The sequence below is a fragment of the Carassius gibelio genome, chromosome B8 (genome assembly GCF_023724105.1).
Source record: "Carassius gibelio isolate Cgi1373 ecotype wild population from Czech Republic chromosome B8, carGib1.2-hapl.c, whole genome shotgun sequence".
In the NCBI taxonomy this organism is placed as follows: Eukaryota; Metazoa; Chordata; class Actinopteri; order Cypriniformes; family Cyprinidae; genus Carassius; species Carassius gibelio.
The window spans coordinates 17,599,926-17,625,494 of NC_068403.1; the positions used below are offsets into that span (position 1 = coordinate 17,599,926).

Consider the following 25,569-nt stretch of genomic DNA (forward strand, 5'->3'; position numbering starts at 1 on the left):
GACCTAAAATATCGAACACCTATTTAACTAAAAAATAGTTAAGCAGTATGGTCACAAGTAAGCAAAACCTGAGGGTTAAGAAAATCAGATTAATGTTGCTTCTCCATCAGTCTCCAGAATAAAATGATACTGAAAATGTCATCTACGTGATAATCAATGCATAATTTGCTGTAATGTTTACCCAAAAAATGCTGAAAATACCTGTTTAGTGAAGCTGCCATCTATCCAGCTTAAGCCCATTCAAATGTATTATCACTGCTGGTTTGTTTGGAGAGCTCGATGAACCACGCGCCGACGCCGGCGAGATCAATGCTTGTTGCAATTCTGTTTTTCAATGGCTTTGGCTCTAACTGAAGAGCTACATTATGATTTACGCCACATTAAGTGCGCCAAAACGGTATTTATTGTTTGAATTTAGTATAAAGCTTACAACATCTGAAAGCTGAGACTTTGTTTCACATCGCAAGTAGGGTTGCCACTTTGGTGTGAGATTTACATGGACAGAGTGAGAGCGCAAGACAGTGCCTAAAAGCATGTGTCTCACGCCAAATGCGTGGAAGTTGGCTATACTGGATAAAATTGGTTTGTACTAAAGTAACTCCTGAAAAGACGCATCCTGTTTTACACTTGGAATATAAGTGTATGGGGAAATTGCACAGCATCACATGTTGAATAATCACAACTTATTGTTTGAAAAATGTATCATGATACTGTTTCGAAAGTATTAAAACCATAACTTACCACTTCACTAAAAACAGAAGTTTAGAGTTTAAAAGCTGTTAGCCTTGAAGGGATAGTTCATTGAAAAATGAAAATTCTGTCATTCTGTCATTTTTTTTGATGAAATCTGAGAGCTTTCTGACCCTGCATTTCAATTATTAAAAAAAATAGTTGACTTCTGAAACAAGCTGTACATCTCTAAACTGCTGACAACAGACAATGGACTTTTTACCTGAAATTGTTCTGATATTTTTGCAAGTGTGATCTAAATCGTTTAAAAAAGAAAACGCAATGTAATCATGTCACACATATCTAATGACCTGGAGATAAAATAACTAACAAAAGCAAATTCATTTATTATTATTTGTATTAATTTAAATCAAAATGTTAAATTTTTTCAACCATAGACGGGAAAAATTACAAAGAGTAATTCAGCAGCAAGCCACAGATACTCAGTGTAGCTTGTTATATTTATATTTGTATAACATTTATCTAGTCAAAGAGCAAATTTGGTGTATGTAGCATTTTTGAATGAATTGCTTGTGCTTTTCACTTTTTACTTTGGCTCATAAACTTAAACTATAGCTATAGTAGGCCACTCCATTCACAGACAAAACCTGTAGCTGTACATCCTTTATTGCATCAGTTTGACCGTGCTTGGGGAAATCAGTTACACTTACAGTATATTACAAATGACACATTATTTTCAACAATATTACGTTTATATGTACATAAACATGTTGGATCTTCATTTGACACCAACAGCTAATTTACACAGTAAATACAGTTTAGATGGAGCAATTGATGACTGTTTTAAGATGTGTTTTTTATGTTTAATTATGCATTAACTACAGCATTATATGAATTTCAAACATGATATTTGTGAAATAACTTATGAGTCATTCATCTCATCAGGAAATATGTTATCATAGCTTTGAATAAACTAGAAAAGCATAAGCTATTTATCACTGGATTGGATGTCCTGTGTCTTAGTTGTAACAATGAATGAGTAGGCTACTGATCAGTTATTTTCATATATATATATATATTTTTATGGCCTATTTAACAAAATAATTTGAAACATCAGACATCAGATTCGCAATTGCACTGTATATTTAAAGATGAACAGGTTTCACTTGATTTGATCGAACAAGAGAGAAAAAGAACATCATGTTCATGACTTTCGTAGTGACAAACATTTTAAGGGAAACTGGCCAATTTATCACACTGCAATTTCTGTGTTGTAAATAGCTTTCTTTTGTAGTCCATGTCAATTTGGTGCTCCTTCTCAATTACATCAACCAAGACACTGTTTGTTGCTTTGCCACATATCGTATTTAACTATGTTACATAGGAAGCTAAACCACAATCTAAGTGAACTGCACTTTATAGGGTGAATGGCGACCGTTGGGGAGCAGTTATCGGTTCATTCCCTGTGTTCACGCGCTGCTCAGTGGAAGGTGTTGGGGTTGGGTCGTATCATCATCACAACCTTCTTGAGAGAGTAGGCGCCTCCTCTGAATTCTGCCCAGTACACGCCGTCCTGATAGCGGCTGCGGTAGTGTCCTCCTCTGTACCACACACCATTCAGATTTGAGTGGGCACAGGCATTATACCACCAGCCTCCCTTTTGATAGTGGGCACAGTTGCCTGAAAAAATAAATAAATAAATCACGTTTTAAGATGGGTCAATACATAAATTATAAAATCTAATAGTTAAATTTTACTGATACCTGTGTATACATCGTGATCTCTGTCCAGAGTGGTGAACTGCTTCCCGTTGTGCCAAGTTAGGGAGTCACCGGCATTGCCATGGTAGCGGCCCACCCTGAGCCTATAGAAGTCGCTTTCAGGTTCAAGACGGAAACTTGCGTACTCTGCAAATGTCTTGCGTCCAGACCAGTCCTCTAAGGTGACCAGCAGCTTGTAGTTCCCTTGACTGGTTATCCAGTATATGTTCTCCAGACCCAGCCAATACTCTCCATCGATGTTTCCAAAGCCTTGCTGTAATAAAACAGAGGAGGGCCTGCCATTGAGTATTTGATGGACCATGTAAAATATTTAGTTTAGTGTATAATACTTAGTCTTTGTTAATTTGTCATGTCCTTGAGGCTGAAAAATGACATTTGCTGTAGGGTTTGTTCTTCTCTAGCTCTCTTGCTTTACTGGTAGGCCTTTCATTAGCCAGCACATTCTTTGCACTGATAAGCATCTTTTTGAGCCAGTGAAGCACTTGTAATTCCGTCTTTCCTTGTGTTTAATACTCTATCTGCAGGGCTTTGAAGACCTGTTTGTTTTGTGCTTGGCAAGGATTCAAATGTAGTTTTTTTTTTTTTTTAAATACCCTAAACTTACAGTGATTCTGTTGCACACTTTGAATAGGAACTCTGAACACATTATTGATTTATCTGCATATTGCATACTGTATATGTCATACATAAAGCATACATATTAATGTTCAGAAATCAATTAAGTATGTTTTTATTTGCACCGAGGCATTTCTACACAGTGTGGTAGTTTCTGCTTGGCATATGCTCCTCATTAAACCTCTTTAAGTGCGTGGCTCTGTATGTTCACTGCCATACGACTTAGTTTATGTGTAGAGATATAGGTGTAAAAGGTAAAACATAAGCAAGCTGTTACCACAGAAACATAAATTTACTTACACCATTGGTAAAGGAAGGCATGTATCACATCTCTGTATGTTCAATTGTACTGCTCATTTACCCTATTTTTACATTTATCGACCAAAACGTCATAAACGTAGTAATTTATCATCCAGAATTGGCTCACCTTATATGTCTCCCAGTTTCTGAAGAAGTTGACAGAGCCATCCAATCTTCTCTGGATGACGGTCCAGCCGCCAGGATCCTGTCTTTGATCGCACCACACCTGCATCAGCTTGTTGGTATTCTCCGGCTTCACCAGGTGCATGCCACTGTTAGTGTGACTGTCCTCCAGAGCCTCCAGACAATCCTTCCAGGGACCTTGACAAAAAAATAATTGAAAATTTACCCCATACAAGATGTATCCCCCGATACTAGATTCTTAGAGATGCTGTATCTTTTTATATAGAAATCCTCCTGTCTGTTGCTGGCAGATTTAATATTTGGAATATGACACTGTGATGGACAGGAATAATTTTTGGCTTGAAGGGAAATTCAGGTGCAAAGCTGAAGCAGTTGTATAATCAAAGGAAGTCATACTCAGGATCCCCCTGTATGTCTTTCTCAGTTGCGTCTACTCCCGCTAAGTCTCTTGTTCTTCTGTGCCACAGCTGGAAAAGCTCTTAACGTAAGAAGAGGATTGACCTTGGCTGCCATTCTGGCCTGGGAAGTTGCCTCTGCTGTTCCAGCCAAACATAAAGCTGGCACGGATGCCAAAGAAAGGCCCGTTTGATAAATAATGCAGTAGCAAGTAGATTAGCAAGCACTTCCAAAGTTCCCCGGGCAGAGAGCAGTGTTTTTATAGGGACGTGTCAAAAATGGCTCCAATTTTCATAGTTTTCCAATGAGAACCAGAAGAACATCCATAATTTAGCTGTCTTCAAAATCATTCCCTGATCCAGTTTTTTTTCTCTCTCTCTCTCTCTCTCTCTCTCTCTCTCTCTGATCTTCTTTTTTAAACTGTAAACACAGGTTGATACTCACCCTGGTGGGGGAAAAAAAAAATCTTAAACCAGACTAAACTGGTCGTCTCCTTGTCTGGGCACTAAACCAGCTGGGAGGAAGACCAGCTAAGGAGAACTTCCACCCTAGTCTAAGCTGGTTTGGTGTTTGTCTACCAAATGGAGCAGCACAAGTATGCTATTCACTAGCAAAACCTTACTGGTGAAGCTGATTAAAAACATTAAATTGGATTAATATGATGATCTTTTCAGGTGGAAAAGCAGTCAAACTTAAACAAAAGCTCTCGCATGTTCCATTATTTTTTGTGTGTTTTAACCGTGCTTTCTTTACTGTCAGATCTGGCAGACAACCAACCAAAGTTATCTGACATCTCAGCCTCAAAGCACGTCTGAGGCCATCTGGTTTACTTACAGTAGTCTGTAATATTTCAGTGTTTACTCTCATCTTGTAGCTTATTAAAAGTAGGCCTCATGCCCAACGGCTGGCCCTCGCTCACAGCCACTCCAACGTCTTCAGGACTCTGGATGGTACACTTACAAATGAGATGGCTGTGTCTTGTACCAAAACTTAGGCAAGACTTTGCTCCAGTTACTTTCACTTGTAACATACTTCAGACTCTTATAATTTAGATATTTTTGGCTGCATTTCTGATAACAGACCCCAGACAGCTGGTCACATAGCCTCCAGTACACAGTCCACTAAGCCGGTTTGTGTCTGTGTTTCTGAAATCTCTGGCTGGCTGATTTTCACTGCATGCCAGAATAGGAGCCATCACACTACCTGACAAATCTAAGATAACAACACAGACGGGGCTCATTAGGCTCTTACCGTGAATAAAACTGAATCCATTCCAACATTCCCTATCCCAGGAACATATTAAATAGCTATTTTTATTGGGTCAGTAGGGTTTTTTGTTTTTTTTCATCTCAAGGGACAGATGTGTCTAAATGTTTTTAGTCTATGTAATGCTTGTTATTACAGTATATTATTTCATATGTGTTTATTTAATTATTATTATCAGTAATAGTACTAGTAGTAATTATATTATTACTAACAATAAATAAGTAAATAAAGAATAATATTTACATTTTTCAGGATTCTTTGATGAACAGAAAGAAATTATAGAATAGGAAGAAATTATTGAAATTAATATTAATAAAATGTTTTAAATTAATCAAAAGTAATGAAAAAGACATTTATAATTTTATAAAAGATTTCTATTTCAGATAAGTTCTGTTCATCAAATTCTAATCCGCTGTTTTCAGCATAATTATAATAATAAGTATGTTTGTTTTTTTTTGTTTTTTTTTTAGCAGCAAATCAGAATATTCAAAATCACTGGAATAAAATACATTTTAAAATGTAGAAAACAGTTATGTTAAATAGTAAAAATAATTAAAACTGACTGTTTTTGCTGTACTTTGGATCAAATAAATACAGGCTTGGTTAGTAGAAGATACTTATTAAAAAAATCTTACAGTTCAAAAACTTTTGACTGGTAGTGCATATAAAATATCTTAACATTTGGTATTTATTATTGATTTAGAAAAAGTTTACAGTTTCTGTCAGACCTTTGACCCTCACTCTATTTCAAATATGCAAATGTAGTTTTTATTCTGTATTAGAGGCTGTATCAGTGTTTTTGTACTAAATTCCAAGCACATTTTGATTGACTGTACATGAAAAGCACCTCACTCCACATTCTTTGCCTCATTATCTTGGAGGCACCAGTGTCTTGCTCTCCCTGGGAGAAGTCTGCTTGTCAGCAAATTAGAAACTCCTTTTAAGCTCCCTTCTGTTTAATTGGTTGTAGAACATTTTACACCATGGAAACTTGCCACTTAATGCAACATCTGTGCCAAAACATCTATTTAAAAAGAAAAAAGTAAACAAAAGAAATTGAGACAGGAACAAAACAGAAAAGCCCGAAACAGGTTCCAAGGTGCATTATTTGATTCATTTATTCATTTTTAAATTCCTGTCACATTTGCTATTTGACAATATATTTGACAATATTTTGCTTTACTTGTTCAGGGGGCTTTATGGAGAGACGTTTAGACAAAGGCAGCTGTTATGTCTGGCAGACAAATGGACAACGTTTAGATTAGTTGTATAAGAGATGAAATGAGAGACATTCTGAACAAAAACATTCTAATGGCCAACAGTAGAAAGAAAATCGGCTTCACTTAAAAGATTGTAGCTAACATTCACAGAGATGAATGGGGTGTTGAACTGGAGATGAACACGAATCCATCAAGTGAAGTGAACTTTAGAGGAGATATGGTAGGAAGAAGGGAGGAAGAGGAAACCGATTTTCAGTGGTGTGGGTCGTGTTAAAACAACTTGGCACATCCGTCAGCAGACCATTTCTCAGGATGCCCCAGACCTGAGAGAGCTCAGTGTTTGTGTGGGATGTCTGGGTCGCGCATGTCTGGTAACACTGGAATAAATGACTTCATTTCACCAGAGTCCTGCTTCCCTCCCTGCCCTGCTCTTTCTCCACTTATCTTATCTTCTTTTTCATCACTGCAGCTTTACTATCACAACCAGTTCTGTTTTTTGTCAGAACAAGCCTTGTATGTGTGCAAACAGCAAAAAACATACACACAGAATTTGATCTTTTAACATCCACTTAGGGCCACATTCATATACATGTATGCTTCTAAAATTTTAAGGTGCATCTTAAATTTTGTGGTCAAAAAGTAAGTTTGCATGACCAACTTAAACCTGTTCTTCCAACCTCACACAAAATGTTTGATAGCCTAGATTTTGCACATGAAAATTTGCTGAACAATAACTGTTGAGTCATTGACATATGGCATAATGTATATGAGTGGTATTCTTATATGTCTTATATATTAATTATATCCTATATATATATATTAAAGAAATGAATGTAAATTAATATATAATAAGGAGTAACTACCATACACATTTATACACATGCATAGTTTAAATGCAGCATGTGGCTCATTCCTTATGCCATTTCCAAACGTAGTCACTGTCAACTTTTCCTGACAATCCTCTTTCCTTAACTTTTTTTTTGTCTTCTGTCCAGAATCTCTCTATTTTCTTCCAGAGTTCTTTTTCGTACTGTAGTCCTATTGTAAAAGCTTGACTCTCATTGAGGAGAATTTGTGTAACCTTTCTCTATTAATGCAGGCAGACCTAGCCAGGAAACTGCTCATGTCACCAGATGGAGTGGAAATATATCAACTGAAAGATGCCTTTTTCATTTTCGCTGTCTCAGTTTAAATAATAAATAGACAAAATATATATGTTGGATTTGGGGTGGATGATATAAGCAAATCATTATGTTATTTTTATAATATTGCAATGCATTATGTTAAACACATTGAAGAAAAGTTTTAAAAACTGCTGAAAATATTAAGGAAAGTTAATTTGGATTGAGATCAAGAACAGTCATGTTCATTGCAATGAAGTATTGGTTTTCATTAAAAACCATCAGGTTTTTGCACTGAAAAAAAAAATTCATTCAACCAATTAAAAAAATTTAGGGTAATGGTTCACATCTATATTTTATTACTTGTACCAATTAAAAATAAATAACTTTCTCTAAACAATATTTTCTCTGTCTATGAAAACTATTTAGTAAAACCTGATAGAAAGTATATTTTTCTTGTTGATGAAAGTAAATTAATTTAAATTCTATTTTTGATCTAAACAAAAAGATATAGATTTAATTAAAAAAAACTTTCTCATTTAAGAAATATTAGAATAATTTAGTTTTCTCAATCAAATATATAAAGATTCAATTAAACAATTGTTTTAAATTTAAGAAATATGTATTAGAAATATTTAACTTTATCCAATCCAACAGATATAGATTTAATTTATCTTAATAGAATAGTTAATAGAAATTTAGTTTTATACAAATAAAAACATTAATTTAATAAAACATGATTCCCATTAAGAAACATCATTAATAGCATCTGATACAAATCTAATCCAAAAAGATTTTAATACATAATTTTATTAACATTTTACATATCCGTAACTTGCTACTAAAGTGTCAGATTTTTAACATTCTTCTGAGTTTGACATTTTCAGATTTTTTTAAACATTTTTTAACATTTAGTAGCTGCCAAACATTGACATTTTCTTAAATCTGTGGAATTCGACAAGCATTGAATTAGGATTTTTTTTTTTTTTTCCCATCAGAAATCTTTTTTTTTTTTATGATGCAACAAATAATATCCACCGGCCAAAAAAAAAAAAAAAAAGTTTGAAACAACGCAAGTATGGAGTTGTTGCGTACACCGTCATAATACAATGTAAACTTAAATAAATTGGCAGCATTTAGAACAGCTGATTGCCAAGGCTTGTCAGATTATACTACTAAAAATACTGAACCAACTGCCGAACCATAGCCAGCTACTCAAACACAAAATGAATCGCAGGGTAAACATTTGCAGGGATGTGTGGGAACCCTGAATTAAGATCAGGTGGCTGGTCGTCGCTTTTTTTGTTTAATACGCATGCGCAGGCATGCTCGAAATTGTACATTCATCCAAACAAATATTTTTCCGTTGAGCACTTAATGAAAAATATTTATATTCAACAATGTTTTGAACGAAAAAAATATTATTTGAAAAATGAAACAAATAATTGTAAACTGAATTGAAAGACAAATTATTAATTAGATGAGGTACTGCTTGAAAACTTTTTTTCAGTGTGGGGAAAATAAAGCTTTTCTGCATTATTTATCTCTAAAAATTAGGCTTTTGATTTATTTCTCATTTAGATCATTAAAATCATGCAAAATGAAATTTTATATTCAGTCTGAATTTGATGAATTTTATTAAGTCAGTCATAAGTTTTTGTTGTCCATGTTTAACAATGCCACCCATGGGCATGACTCAACACAAAATATTGTTTATGATATTCATCATCTGACCAGATTAACAAACTAGATGTTGGCATTTCAAAGCTGAGACAACAACAGATTCTTTATTGTCACATCTCTGAGTGGGAGCTGCTATGCAGAGAGAATTCGAGATTAATGACTTTTGATAGGCAGTGCTATATAATGATGACTGTAAGAGAAAATTGGCACTGAAATCCACACAAGGATAAGAGTCATCAAATGGAAATATCATGCTTTGAATTATTTAATGTCAATAACTGTTAATGTTGCTTCTGACATTTCTGCACAAATGTTTCTATTTTAAGGTCTTTTTAGGCCTCTTTCTAAATGTCTGTTATTTTCGATCAATTTAATGTGTCTTTGCTGAATGAAAGTATTTAGCCCTTTTACAGAAAATGTTACTGAGCTCAGACTTTTGAAGGGAACACTTGGTGTATGTTGGCTTTGTTTTGTGTAGGAAAGTTTTGTAAAGCCTATACTCCATTTCCTCAAAATGCAAGCATTGTATTCTCATTTCAGTTTTTCCCTTCAAATAGTACATGCAACACTGGAGAAATGAAGCTGAGACTCACCGGAGGGTTTATTTGTGGTGGACGGGCTGTGAGTTCCTCCTGGCATGGTGGGGAGAGGAGCAGGAGGCACTTTGAGGTTCTGATCGCTCTGGATCTCGTTGGTGATCTGGTTGTTACGGTTAAAGGTTGTTGGCTGGAAGGGTTTATTGAGGGGTGGTGAGGGTCTGGGTTGCGGTTGAGGTTGTGGATGGGGCTGAGGTTGGACTGGTACCCTGGGTACCACAACCGGTGGTCCCCTCTGACACTGCGCCTCAAGAAGGGCAATGAGCGCTGACTGGTTATTGGCAAGTGAGGCGAGGTGCTGATACTTATGCTCCAGATCTTTATAGCGGTTTGTAAGCTGCAGCATCTCGGAGGTCTGGTTGAGGATCTTGTTCTCCAGTTGAGAGAGCTCCAGCGCATTGTCCCTCTTGCGGATGATCTCATGCAGCAGCTGCATGTATAACTGCGTCACTCTGGAATTCATATTACGGGACTCCTTGCGCAAAAGCTTCACCTCATTGACGATGCCGCCGTCGACTTCTACAAGCTGCTGTAGAGTCTCGATTTGTCTCTTCTGCTTGTGCAGCTCAGAATTGAGGAGTTCCAGCTCCTGCTTATTGACACGGTTCTCCAGCACGGCCTCAGGCTCCTTGGAGTTCACACAAATGGCTCCCGTAACCTTTTGCTGGGGTACGATGAAGGTGTAGGAGCACTTGTCCTGCACTGGAGGCTCTGGAGCCCGTCGTGTGCGAGAGGTCGACAGGAATTCAACCTCTGGACCTTCGTCACTGCTATCAAACTGCTGAGGGCTGCCCTCCGTTCCAGGAAACCCTCCACTCGCCAAGAGCAACACCAGCCATACTAGCGCAGGGGCATCCATGACCACACGCACCTGGGAATTACATGAGTGGAGAATTTTTTAATCATTTTTTTATTAATTTATAAATATATTTTTCAAAATCTTAAGTAGTTTGGCATAATCTTAAGACAAAGGGTAACTAAAATTGCTTCACTGCTGCTTAATATCTTCATATCAGGTCATTTGACTTTCTGTGTCAAGATTGGTTTAGGTTGTAGAATGTCATGTGTAGTGACTCTCCAAAATTGCAGTATGATATTAGTGTGGACAGCAAACAATTTCCCAATGCATTTTGCAATGAGTTTGCCACTTCTACCAACAGAAAGCTGCTTGGCTTTAAATTGACTTCTGTCTAAATTGTGATCCAAATATCACTACTCTATTGACAACAGACAATGGATTTATTTAATTTTAATTTTATTTTTTTTTGCCAGAGAAACTGAAATTTTAACCGTACCTTAAGAAGCTTACCCATGTTTTTTAAACTACATTTAAAAAATGTTTTTTGTGGACATTCTTATGTTTCATTGAACCTCAAGTCAAGCATATATCATTCACATCACAACAATCAAAGTTGCCTTTGTGCATACAATTCCCTTAAATCGTTTTGGAAGAGTCAGAACTTTAATCCTTAATATATTTACTTTGATATATTTTTCCATCCTTGAGGCCTATGGGAGGCATGAGTCTAATTTTCCCCTCTATCTGTCTGAACATGCCTAGCTTATCCAAACTAACACAACCCCAGCTGATCTAGACAGGAGATCTGGCACCTCACTCAACATCTGTCACACCAGAGAACTCATTACAACAGGAGTCAGTGAGCTACCCCTGTTTCTAACCCAGCCATGGAAGCTCTTGATCTCTTGGGACAGATTAGTTTTCACTGGGAGTAATGATCTGGTGTTCCTCCAGCACTGATGGAGAAGCAAACAGGAGTGTGGCTGACCCTCACAGTGGGGAAATTATGAGGCTCAGTAGACCCATATTCTGTAAGTTCTTGGCCTCACTGGAGCTTTTAGACTTGAATCTCCCTCAAAGACTTTCATAGCATCCTCTCCCTCATATGTTGTCTTGGCAAAATGTATTTATTCTAGTTATTCAGGATATCATAAATGTTTCTCTCTGAGATGTTGTGTTAGATTGTATGATTCATTGTTTTGAATCAGTCTATTCAGGAAGTTCATATAAATGAGCATATTCCAGAGATTCACTGCTTTGTTCAACTTGGTTTTACACACATATATATATATATATATATATATATATATATATATATATATATATATATATATATGTGTGTGTGTGTGTGTGTGTGTGTGTGTGTGTGTGTGTGTGTGTGTGTTTGTGTGTTTGTGTGTGAGCTTGTGTGTGAGCTTGTGTGTGTGTGTGAGCTTGATGTGGTTAACGAAGACACAAATTTGTATAATGACATAGGTATGACACAGGTATTACAATGAGGAGGTTTATTGTCCCTGTAAACGCCTATAAATCATACAGAATTAGTTATTTTGAAAATCCAAAAATGCACAAAGTTTCCTGTGAGGGTTAGGTTTAGGTGTAGGGTTGGGGTAGGGCAATAGAAAATACAGTTTGTACAGAATAAAACCCATTATGCCTATGGAGAGTCCCCATAAACCACATATACCAACATGTGTGTGTGTGTGTGTGTGTGTGTGTGTTATATAGATATTTGTATTAAGAAACGAATAATATTAATATTTTGAAATAACTTCCATTTCATTTTTGTTTTTATTTTACAATTTTAGTAATTTTGTTGCACTTTTGTCGTTTTAATTACCAAACACTTGTTTTGAATAATTTTATTAAACAACACTGTTGCCATAATCAGGCCCGTTTTGACCACCCACACCTCATACAAAAACCATATTCCCAGTTGAACAATGGAGCTGCCCCAGTTGCAGGGTGACAAAGAGTGTTTAATTCTGCTGAATGTATTGTTTGGTCATCATGGGTGTCCTGGCAGGACTCTGCTTTGGTAAGCTGCCAAATGAATGAGTTCTCAATGACAGCACTTGGTTAACCAAACATTGCCAAAGGCTTGAACATCACAGAGGGAGAATGGAAAATTTGATGTAGCTTTAGTTTATACAAGCACTGGGATTTCACTCTGATTATAAGCTTTTATTATATAAAATGCATTGTGCAAGGCATGCATAAACTGTGCCCAAAAAAAAAAAAAAAAAAAAAAAAATGATTGATTGAATACGTTAATTACTCACTTATAAAGACAGCTGTTTTGTTCTTGAAAAAAAAATCATATTTCTGAATGAATTGATTAAGTAGATGATTCAGTGACTCACTTACTGTATAAAGACTGTCACTTGTTTTGTTCATTAATGAATCAGAAGGTGTCAACAAATCATTTGAAACAGTGTTTCTGAATCAATCGAGTGAATGATTCAGTAATTCGCTCATTACTAAAAAGAGTCACCACTAATGCACAAACTGAAAATCTGTCTGTTGTAAAATAGAGCAGTTTCACGAGCTCTAATTATTACTGACCCAGATCAGAAGAACGATTTAGCATCTTACATTTCATAGATCTCTTTTACTCCAAAAACATGTCCACAATTCTGTTATTCCAGCCTGTTATCATCATGGCAAAAGCTGACAGCAGAGTTTTTTGGGGGAATTATCTGGAGAAAAGGGGATTGCAGTTCTCATTAGTTGAATTTTATAACATATTCTGGGAGGACAGCCAGAGGGGCGTTTGGTTCAGTGTTAGCACTAATGGATGGATTTTGACTGGATGAAACATTTTTGCCACTAGTATTAACATCTCTGCTTGTCAAGCTGACTATCTGAGAAGGATCGATGCGAACAAACTTTGTGTTGTTTATTATATTGTGTTTGTTTATGCACAGTAAACACAATAACAGACATTTGCCGATGAAGTCAGCAAATGCACAGAAACCTGCAATCTGTTTGTCCACATCATGACTTCACCAGTGTGTCTGCATGGAAATATTCAGCTAAAAGCCAGCTTGCTTTGCAAGTCTGGTTGTCTCTTTCTATTCATCTCCTTGTTCTTACTGTTTAAATACATGAAAGATGATCTAAGAGCTGTTTACACAGTATCAGTCTTATTTGTGCTGCCAAACTATTTTTGTATTTCCTGCCACTGATATTAAGTTACATAATCTTCGCAGAAAAAGAATTGTAATAATATGTGAGACATAAACCTCCTGCAGTTTTCTGTCCCATGGAAAACTTGTCATTCTCATGTCATGTCCCCGTTCTACTATCTAGACATGTTTGATTAAGACTCTTCAGCTGTGTTCCACTCATCACAAACTGCTTTTGTCTCTCTAATCTTACTGACAGATTAAATAAACAGACAGAAATTTTAAAAGCTGTTGACTGACAAGAAGTATCTATAGACATCTATTGAAAAATCAATGTAAGCCAGTTGCTGTGTTTTGAAACACAGTAGCTGGTTTCTAGGTAGTCTAAAGTCAATATCAGATAACCTCCATGTTTCACAAACAATTCCGACAACTTAAAACTGCTGTGACTAATAGCTGAACTAGTAGCTGGTCCAGAAGGATTCACAATCTAATGACCAGCTAGAAGTAGAAACCAGTTTCCATTATAAGCTACCATTATAAGCTGGATTTTCCAGGAGAGGCAGTAAATCAATCAGATTGTATTTGGTTTTTGTATATTTAAATTATCTGGAATACTCTATTCTGATTGGTCAATCACTGTGTTCATTGTCAGATATCTCCTAATACCCACCATTGTCCAAAGCAATGCTGTATATAACCTACAATACACAATTCGGACTGATCAGTTGCTGCATACAGTGTTAGATATTTCTTAATATGTTTCTCATATTACAATATGGACTAGCTCTCTCTTGTTTGTTGCGATTGTAGCATGATTTTTGTTATCAACTGTAGTACAATTGAAAATATATTAAAAATAGAACAGTTTTAAATTGTAACTTTATTTTAAGGTCCAAATCTCACTATAAACAAACCATTAACTGACTTTTGCCTCAAAAAATTCCTAATTTGCTGCTTATAAATAGTTAGTAAGGTAGCTGTTAAGTTTAGGTATAGTGTCAGATTAGAAATGTAGAATATGGTCATGCAGAATATGTGCTTCATACTGTAAGTACTAATAAACAGCCAATCTGTTGATAATAGGCATGCTAAGTTAATAGTAAGAATTGCTGCCTGTACTGTAATAATATTTCTGTTTTCACTGTATTTTTGATCAGAAAAATGCAGCCTCGTTGGGCATATAAGACTATTTTCCAAAAATGTTTTAAAAAGTCTTACAGACTTCAAACTTTTGAACTGTAGTGCATCAATCTTGTGTGAAAAACATAGTTTTTCTTTCTTTTTCCTGAAAGGAAAAAATAATGATGGTTTCCACTAAAGAGTGTATTTCATGTGAGGCTGAGGAACCCCCTCGTGCCGCTGTAACAGACCAATAATGATAGGTTAGACTTGCAACTTGTTGGATGTACTGACAGAGTGTCAGACGGACGGGGCATTGCAGCAGGCAGCATCTCGTGTGAGCTAATGCTGCGGGCGGCATGCGGTTTCACTGTGGTGTGTGAGCATGTGCCTCTGTGTGTGTCTGGATTCATGTGTCTGTGTGTGTCTAGGAAGGGGAATATCTGTGGTTGCTCTGAGTGGAACATAAGATGTGTTTGAGAACATGTGATTCAATGGAGTCCCTAAGTCTAAGAGCTAGGACTCCCCAACCAGCATAAAGACACAATGGAAATGCTTTTGTCTGTGGTGAAATGTCTATGTGAGTAGCAGGACAAGAGAAAGCACATCTGCCTAATCCATAGAGCTGTCATTACCCTTTTGGTGGGAACAAAACCCTCCAGAGTCTGTCCTTCTGACACGTACCTCAAGAAGTGTCCCTCAAGAAGGCCAAAGTGAAGTTTACCTCGTCCAGTGTTCCATTACAGATGTGGCATGACTCACAAGCTACAGCATGACTGAACTGCTTTTGAACTAGTCCACATATTCATCATTAAAGATAAAGAAACACCTTTTAAAAGGTAGAGAACAATAACAGATGGAAACAAGTTCTGCCTTGTTGTGCGCCATTGACAAAATACCTTGGAATGGTAGCAAACAGGATGCAGAATTGTCCTTTATAATTTGATTTTGAATGTAATTTTTTATGTTATTCAGAATTAGCTATTAAACATGTCGTCATATTCTCAATGTATCGTGTTTCCAGGTATGATATTAATAATCAAAGTTTGAAACTATTTAGTTTCCATGTATGCTCTGTTTACTTACAGCGGATAAATAAGTGTTGAACACATCACCATTTTTCTCATTAGATATATTTCTAAAGGTGCTGTAATGTAATGTATGTATTCCATCCATACAAAAAAAAATAATAATAATAGGTTCAGAAATTAAGGTGTGTGTAATAAAATGGAATTACCCAGGGAAAAGGTATTGCTTACTGAAATGTATTTAACACTTTGAGCAACAGCCTTCATTGCTACTGACAGCTTTAAGACACCTTTTTTTTTATGAAGAAACTGGTCACATACATTGCTCAGGGGTGACTTTGGCCATTTTATTCCACACTAACGGTCTTCAAATCTTTAAGGTTCCGTGGGACTCTTCTATGAACTCTAATCTTTACTTCTTTCCATAGACTTTCTGTTGGATTCAAGTTAGGTGATTGGCTGGGCCATTATATCAGTTTTACTTTCTTTCTCTGAAACCAATTGAGAGTTTCCTTGGCTGTGTGTTTGGGATCATTGTCTCGTTGCAATGTCCACCCTCATTTCATCTTCTTCATCCTGGTAGATGGCAGCAGATTTTTGTCAAGGATGTCTCTGTACATTTTTCCATTCATCCTTCCTTCAATTATATGAATTTTGCCAGTGCTACACCATGATGTTTTGGGGTGATGTGCAGTGCCATTTGACCTCCAAACATGGTGTGTATTATGGCATCCAAAGAGTTGATTTTGGTCTCATCTGACCAGACTATTTTCTCCCATTATTTCACAGACTTGTCTAAATGATGTGCAGCAAATCTTTAATGAGCTTCAACATTTTTTTTTCTTCAGCAATAAAGCCTTGCGTTGTGAGCGAGCATACAGGCCACGGCAGCTGAGTGCATTATTTATTGCATTTATTATTTTATCTAAAATATATGTACATGCTGGCCTTTCTAAAGCTCTCCACAAGTGATCCTTGGCTCTTGGACAACTCTTCTGATAATGATTTTCACTCCTCTGTCATAAATCTTGCGAGGAGTACCTGTTCGTTGCCGGTTTATGGCTAAATGATGTTCTTTCCACTTCTGGATTACGGTCCCAACAGTGCTCACTGGAACATTCAGAAGTATAGAAATCCTTCTTTAACCAATGCCATCAGTACGTTTTGCAACAAAATGGTTTATGTATTTATTTTAGATGAATGTGAATCATGAGTTAGGGATAAAATGTATTCATCAAGAAATAAATAGCAATAAGTATTAAATTATCTACTTGATTAAAGTAATAATTTATTGATTATTAATAGATTGATAGGTCATCAACTAACTAATAAACTACAATTTCTCTAAAAAGAATTTCAAATCCGGTAAGTTGCTTTTCCTGTCATTCAAATTCAAAATGTTGTGTGCTGCGGCCAATTCATTTCTAATTCCAACTCATGAATTGAAAGAGAGCCCACTCTTAAATTCTGTTCTAAACCCATAGCATTAGTACAGCATTAGCGTGCAGTCATTTACATCAGCTGTCATTACTCCTATCAGGTCTGACTGTTGCACAATCACAGTTTTTGAGTCATTGATTAGGGGCTGAGGGAACACAGCTGCTTGACGTCTTCTTTCAGTCTTTCCCTCTCGCTCCATCATTCCCTTGTTTTCTCGCCTGGCCTTCTCATTTCAACCTTAGCGTGGCATTCCTTGAATTCCACCCCTCCTCATTAGGGTGAGCCAAGCTGCCATACACTCTCTCTCTCTCTCTCACACACACACACACACACACACACACACACACACACACAGAGGCTGGGGAAGGCTGATGAAGTCTTCACCTTACATTTGTGCCTGTGTGCCCCTACAAATTATTTCTGACTACAGAGATATACAGTATATAGGTTAGCGGAGCACACAGAGTAATGAGACTAAACACAGGCCTTTCACATGTTTTAACAATGGACCTGCTTGTGCATCATTAGTGAAATGATGTTCCACAGTGTCACATTCTGTTTTAAAGGTATAGTTCACCCAAAAATGATGCTATTTTGTATGTACTTAGCAGTAGGGATGTAACGATTAACCGTGAGCCAGCTGAAAATCGATTCAAATATGTGACTATTCAAATGGGTTGAGATGCTAAACAAATGGCGATTGAATTAGGGTTTAGGAGTTTATATGAATGTATGTCTGAGTGGAACTTACTGTCTTTAGAAAAGTTTGGATTGTGTTTATTCTTTTCATCTTACCTCTGTATAATGCATATTAGAGTTCATAAATGCAGCACTGCTTTATTTACAGCGGAAGCCAAGGAAATCCTTTAAACGCCACCTGCTGGCAGAGATTGAATCTGCGTCTCGTTCAGCTTTCATGCAGATATTTTGATGTATAGTTTCACAAAACTGAAGTCAAATCATTCAGTTTTTGCCTCAAATTTTGAAATTATATAATCTATTTTAGATTAAAAACTAATCATGTTGCATGTTTATGGCATCTTTGTTTGGATCATTATTAAAATTGTAGTGGTTGCCTCTTAAAAGAGCAATAATATGCAAGTGCTATATTAGTATATTATTATAGTGTTACATTTCAATTTCACAAAGAATCGTGCAACTTTTTGTCCAAGCAATAATAAAGGGACACATTTAATTTATAGTTTGTCTTAAATCTCATTTTGTAAAAAAAAAATATAATAAATCGAATTGAGAAATCAGAATCGTGGATCAGATCATGACTTGAGTGAATCGTTACATCCCTACTTAGCAGAAAGTCGCCCTTTCCCATAAAAGTATTTAGTGACTTAAACTTTCAAGCTAGCATAAAATGCCCTAAAAGTTATCTGTCAAGTAATCTGAAGTTTTCTGTTGGATTTGTGTGAGGAGGAGACCTAAATTTGAGTTATAATTTACCAGAATGTTTTAGCAGCTCTTTTTTGTTTTTTTAGTGTCTTGTGCTCACCAAGGCTGCAAAAACACAATAGAGCATAATAAATGCATTTTATTTTTATTTAGTTTTTTAAGTTTGAACAGTATACAGTTTATAATAATGTACTGGGAATAGGGCTGAACGATATATCGTTATCGTATCTATATCTATATATGAACTTTCAAGATATTAATATCGAAAAAAGCAACGATATAGACAATATAGATTTCCCCTCTCCGCGCTCGCCCTGCATACAACTCTGGCAGTCACAACAAACATCAGTTTTACGAGTGCCCTTGACTGCACCACTAAAGCCAGCGCGCGCACACTACCAGGGACGTGGGAACTATATTGTGAGAGGGAGGGTGACGTTTCCATGGTGACGCGTCATTGCTTGTCACGTGACACACTGCAGCAGCAACAGCGCTGAATGAATGATGATCTGCTTTTATATCATTTTTCCTTTTTTATTCAGAATATTCACAAACGTTTTAGTTATGACATGAAATATCTGATATTCCGATTGCCAAATACATGCAAGTGGAAGTATATTGTTGTTTAAACACCTTTATAACGATTGCGTTAGTTGAGCTGTATGCGCGATGGGCGCCGCCGTGTTAGTTTGTGCCGCAGACGCAGTTCAGAGAATCGGATTGCATTTACAGTTTAATTTTTTTAACAGTTTTTTTAAATGGATTGAATCATTATTAAAAATAATCTTGGAGATTTTTGAATTGCCTAAATCATAAATGAAGCCTGCAGTGATGTTTTTCTTTTGTTATGGCAGCCGTCCCCTCTGCATATATATTTTTTTCGAGAATGCTGCACTCCTGTTGCCGTTTGGTATTCTTCACGAAAGTTCATGGCAATAAATAAGAAATATTGCTGACTTGTGCGTTTCCAGCGCTCTATTTACGTTCGTCTGTTATTTGACATTGAAAAAGGAAACCTTTTTTTTTTTTTTTTTTAGACATGGAAAATCGATTTTACAATCGATTCAATGAACACTTATGTCTTAAAAATCGAAAATGATTTTTTCACAAAAGTGACAGCACTAGCTCTGAGCGCGTCTGTCTCTGTAAAGTTGTGTATATGTTAATACTTATACATTTTAGGTAGCATAAATACATCAACATTGTACCATTCAGCCTATCTAAATGCACTTAAATATATTTGCAAACTTTACGTATGTATACCTGCAGATAGTAATGAGATCAGCCTACTATACAGACCCTGCACCCAGACAGACCCCAGTATGAGAAAAATAGTTTTGTAATTTGTTTAGGTAAGAATCTATGATTTCTTTCATTAAAACATTTCCATTAATATAATAAAAAATGTAAGTAGTTACTAATAAGAGAATACAATCAAATCCGACATATGTTATCCTCTCTGCGAACCCTTGGAATACCTTCAAGGACATCTAGTTAAAAATCAATTGTAGAAACAATCCTGAGGGCTTTGTATACAGTTTCAGTTATTAGCTTTGTGTATTTTGTTGCCATGGCATGTTCATCAATAAAGAGAACACTAAAGACTAGTCATATTTTGAAAACATCTTCACCCATAAACTCTCTCTTGTTCAAACAGAATCAGGGCTGAACAAAGCCCGATTCAGAAGTCTGCCTCCGTTCCGATTACTACAAATGGAAAAAAGCTTCCTGGGGAATGAAACAGAGTCACACTAACAGTCAGCTCTCTAGCATCCTGTCCCAGCAAATCATTTTCCTCTGGGAGTGGGATGTGTAGCTTACTTTACCTCCCTCCATCCATCTTGCATCCCTCTTCTTTTCCTTTCTCAAATTCTAAAATGAAAAATTAAATCATAAGACTGAAAACACTCCTTTCGTGCTGTTTTAAACCACTTTTTTATTTCTTTGTCCATCATTCACACCTCAGCGTGTTCGTAAACCTGTCTAGACTCTCATAGAGCACACGGGGAACAACTCTTTTGGTCTGAATGCCTGCAGAGACGTCATTATTCACGTGGCTGCTTTGTAGTCTCTGATTGCGTCTGGGAGCCTCATTGATAACAATCATTGTGTGTTTATTACCAATTAACTGCCTGTTGCCGCTAAAACACCCCGTCTCCAAATCTTTTACTTCCGTGTCCTCATCAAGCCCAGCAAAGATTATCTTTCAGAATTAAATGTCACCCGAGGAGACAGATGTTATCCATACAATCATGACAACAGCGGAGTGGGAGCTTAAAAACAATTACCCAAGCACATAGAACAACCCCTGATCTCAGCATGTTACAAAAAGGCAAAATTAAAAAGATTCCAAGATTAGCACATGCATTGTGGTGAGCCAGATGCAATTACACATGTTTAGAGAGCGAGCTGAGCCTCAGGGCTCACCTTACCCTTACCAGATGATTCCAGTTTATTGCAAAGCACCCTCTTGATATCCGTCAATGCCCAGGAGAAACCGAATGAAGTGCCCCTGTGGAAATAGTCATCACAACTTGCAGAAATGCTCTGTGGGGTTTCCTCTCGCTCGGTCTGTAGTAATCCCCCACTGTCTCACTTTTGTTAGTATGTCCTCGGTGTCAGTGGAAAGGTCTTCAGTCTACAAGCCCTCAGTTAAACACCTCTGTCTGTGTGGTGATGCAAAGCCTGCAAATCCTCTCTCAAGAACTCTGAAAAAAACTACTTCTTCTCAGGGAGACAGGAGTGAAATGTTAAATACATATTAAACAAACTGAAAAGTTTAATCAAAGCATGACTGAAAGCAAGTCCTTTTAAAATGTTTACGGTCAAGTATTTCAAGGAGATGTTAGAGAGGACTTTGAAGACCTCAGAAGATCAGCAGATATGTATATTAAGTGCTGTAGGTTTCTCTGGGTTTTGAAGGCAATGAAAGTCCACCAGCATGTTCTTCTAGCCCTCTGAAGAGTTTGTGTTCCCTGTCACTCTTACTGGACTAAGTCCATCACCTCTGTTGCACTAACTTTTTCTGCTCCTCTCTCTCTCCCTCTTTTCTTTACAACAGGCAGTAGATTTGGGGTTGGTCCACCCCCTCTCCACTCTCTCCTCCCCTTGGCACAAAGGGATCTGAAAGCATGAGCTTCTAATCCCCCACCCGTATTCACAACCCCTGCTATTCAGTTCTCCCTTTCTGTGTCTATTTCCGGCTGGTCGGCTAACAGCTGCAACGGCTGTCTGGAGTTCAGTGATGTCACAGCAATCAGGTCCTAATTGGGCATGGATATAGGGTTAAGAACTTGGCTAGAATGAGAGGTGGGAAGATCAAAATGAGAGGAAAAGAGAAAGGAAGCATGGCAATTCTGTCTTTTTTTGGCTTTTAATTGAGATAATGAACTTCTTTCTTGGATTTACGTTGGAGTTGGTTTATAAAAAGTAATAATAACAGTGATTGACCTGTGCATCTCTGCTATTGCTGGAAATAAATCACAAAGCTACTTTTTATGTGCGGGAGTTTGGGGATGCAGTTATTTATACTGACAACAGCTTGTTTATTCCGTTGTACTACCACTGTTTTGTAGTTGTTGTTGCGGAGTAGGTCTGGATTTGTTTTGTTTTATTGGTAGCATCCCGTTTCATTTTCAGGGGCCAGTGGGTTGTGGTTTTGAATTTGTGAACAGCACATGCACTGTGGTTTGACCCGGTGGACCGGTTACCTGAAATGTATTTCAAAACATTTAAACTTATATTTTAAATGAAGTAAATTAAGAAAAATGCAAAACTATTCTACTCCCAAGATAATTAATTTCACATTTCCCTGCATTTATAAGCATTTCTCCATGGTGGTCTATGGACTTTAATGAAAGCTCTAGCATGCTGTGGTGGTCCTGTTAATTGTTTTAATTTCCCAAAACAGGAAATCAGTTTGAGGGTATTTACAAGCTGTCTGATGTGGGATATTTCTCTATGGAACGTTCACTCTTTGTACGGCTCACAAGGTGTTCTTAGAGCAGATGTGGAACAGAAACTATGATTCTTATAAGGTCACAGCTCACCTGGTTTTAGGATCTCACCTGAGATCTTTGGGGAGTTGTAATCCACACTGACTGACTGTGTATCCCATCATCATCTGTCTCTGATCAATCAAGATCCATTAACTTCAGACTGTGAACAGACTTTCATCTTCTTTTCAGTAGGGGAAGTATAAAAAGGGTTAGCAATGAAACTTGAGAAAGATCTTGGAGCTCTGAACCAAAAGACAAATGTTCTTGAACAATCCACCACTCTTTATTTTATTCATTTAAAAAATAAAAAATAAAAAGCAGTTATGTAAATTATCCTACTGCAATGTCGATATAAGCAAATGCTGAAAGCATAGTCCAGATATCTGGTATGTAGTGTAGCTTATATGTATACATATAATGGAATATATATATATATATATATATATATATATATATATATATATATATATAGAGAGAGAGAGAGAGAGAGAGAGAGAGAGAGAGAGAAATTAGTAGTGGGCCGTTATCGGCGTTAACATGCTGCGTTAACGGGAGACTCTTATCGGGCGATAAAAAAAATGTCGCTGTTAATCTATTCTCAAAATTGGGTTGGTAGCTGGGTCTTTACTAAGCAAGCTATGATGACTTTCACCTTGATATTTTATATAACCGACTGGCTGAGGCCAGCCTAAAAAGATGCTCAGGACAGTTGACGGGCCACTGCTGCGCATCGTAACGAAAGCGTATCTTTTTCACGTGTTTTTAAGGGTTACCGCCTGTCGATTTAAACATTAAAGCATCCGAACACAAGACGCGGAAAAGCTGAACAGAGCTGGTTACTCGCGCTGTGTTCGGTGCGGAGAGCTCGAGAGCCGCGTATCACGGACAGCAACACTGAACCGAGCTCTCTTCTGCGAAGTTCACCTCGAAGCCCCTCCTGCACCTGAACGAACAAATACAAATCACAGTTTGAACAAACAAAAAGATGTGAAAGAGCCCAATTCAGCCCTTGCGGTGTTCTGGTGTTCAGGGCTCACGTAGAGAAAGGCGTCTCAAGCTTGAACATCGAATTTGCTTATTTTTGCTCTTGTGCCGACAAATACATACAAAATATGTCAAAAAATCCACCTTGGTAATTATGCTTGAAAATACTGTCAGTTATTTCTTAAGTGAAAGTAAACAGTTGAGGAAAAAAATGGGATGCGTATTATATCGGATGCGTTCATCGTCTCTTAAAGTGACCGCGCCTAATTTAGCGACTGGCTGCTGTAATGTTTATCCAAGAAAATGAAAATGAAAATCACTCACTGCTCTTGACTGAATTACTTTGTAGTTTTAACAGTCAAACCAAAATTTTATAAGACACCAGATATAATTTTTTTGATATATATAGAAAAACTGTAATAATGTGAGAAATGTTGAAGGTGTCTGAATAAATGTAGGTTTGATTGTATATTTCATTTTTACATTGAAGACTATCCAGTGCTATTTTACATTTAATTATTTGATTTCTGTACCTTGACACCTACAAACTTGAAAAAAAAAACTTACAAATTTTGTAAATAGCACAAATAAATAAAAATAAACGAACATACAAATTAAGCATTTTCAAACTGGGCCAACTGGTACAACTTTCACCGGGGCCCCGCTGACCCCATCTACGGCCCTGCTCACGCCTGTTTCACACATACTCCGTCTGCAGTGCGTATGCAGTCCTTGTGCGTTATGTACTGTATGTGGTGCAGCACAGATTCGATGTGCTTTCACACAGGATGCATTTGCAGTCTGCTACTTGGTACGTAAACGATCACTGCACTGCTGCAGACGCAACGCTCCTGGAACACAACTGGAATCCGTTACCATGGGCGCGTAAAAGAATATGCATACACACTGCAGACGGAGTATGTGTGAAACAGGCGTAAGGTTGTTTGCACCTTGTGCAATGTGAAATTAGTTTACAGCTTTTTCAAGCACATTGTGATTCATATTGGAAACAGGAAATTAGCCCCTTTTCTAATGCACACCCTAGCTTAATAAACCCCTTCTCAAAGACTTACTGTCTGTCAATTTTATTTGGGTAACACACATATTCTGAATGCCTTCGGCAGAATTCGAATGAGCCATTTTAATCTAGATTTTAGACAAATACATAGATTAGATCCAGATTAATTTCAAGATCACAGTGAGATTAATCTAGATTAAAACAATTAATCTATACCCACCACTAATTGAAATACATATGGAAATAATGTATTTTCAGTGGCTTAACTGCATTTTAAACCAGTTAATAATTCATTTTGAGCATATGAAAAAGAAAGACATTGGAAAATGCTGACAAAAGGTTAAAGTCATCCATAAATCTTTCCTTGGATTTTTTCAGTACTCTCTGAAGCAGTTTTGTTGGTGCTAGGTACAGTGTCTTGCTTTGCTTGGCAGAACGTTCCTCTGGAACACAGCTCAGAGAATCAAACTTTATGCCTGATATCCCAAAAGTCTTGGAAATAAACAACTTTATCCTGATGTGGTTTGCCATGAAGAAGCAGTAACGGTTTGATTGAAAAGGGAGAATTGAAACATTCTATCCATATTTTATATTATTGTATCTAAGCATATTTTATTTATTTATCAACCTATCAATATATCTTTCTATTGTTCTATAATTTTATCATTCGCTTTATCTATTGTTTATGTTCATTTTATCTGTCTTTCTCTCTTTTGCTCGTTTGCTCGCTCGTCTGTCAATTGTTTGTTCATTCATTCATCAATTCATTCATTCTGTCTCTCTGTCTGTCTATTTTTCTATCATTCGTTCTTTCATTTTATCACCTAGTACACCAA

The 25,569-nt window shown here is 36.8% G+C and overlaps 2 protein-coding genes across 4 annotated transcripts in view; one reads left to right on the forward strand and one right to left on the reverse strand.

The window, feature by feature from the left end:
- Window positions 1-25,569, forward strand: part of ralgps1 (Ral GEF with PH domain and SH3 binding motif 1) — a 127,522-nt gene that overhangs the window by 52,414 nt on the left and 49,539 nt on the right. The gene's annotated exons all lie outside the window — the stretch shown is intronic.
- On the reverse strand, window positions 1,339-21,783 carry angptl2b (angiopoietin-like 2b). 2 transcript variants are annotated; one of them, XM_052563496.1, is made up of 5 exons: window positions 21,172-21,783; window positions 9,810-10,683; window positions 3,514-3,707; window positions 2,454-2,724; window positions 1,339-2,370 (listed from the first exon to the last, which is right to left on the reverse strand). In XM_052563496.1, exons 2-5 carry the CDS (start codon window positions 10,669-10,671, stop codon window positions 2,171-2,173), a joined length of 1,527 nt encoding a protein of 508 aa, XP_052419456.1. In that variant the 5' UTR covers window positions 10,672-10,683; window positions 21,172-21,783; the 3' UTR covers window positions 1,339-2,170. The 2 variants fall into 2 exon arrangements, with proteins under 2 accessions (XP_052419456.1, XP_052419457.1); XM_052563497.1 differs by having other exon boundaries at window positions 21,166-21,772.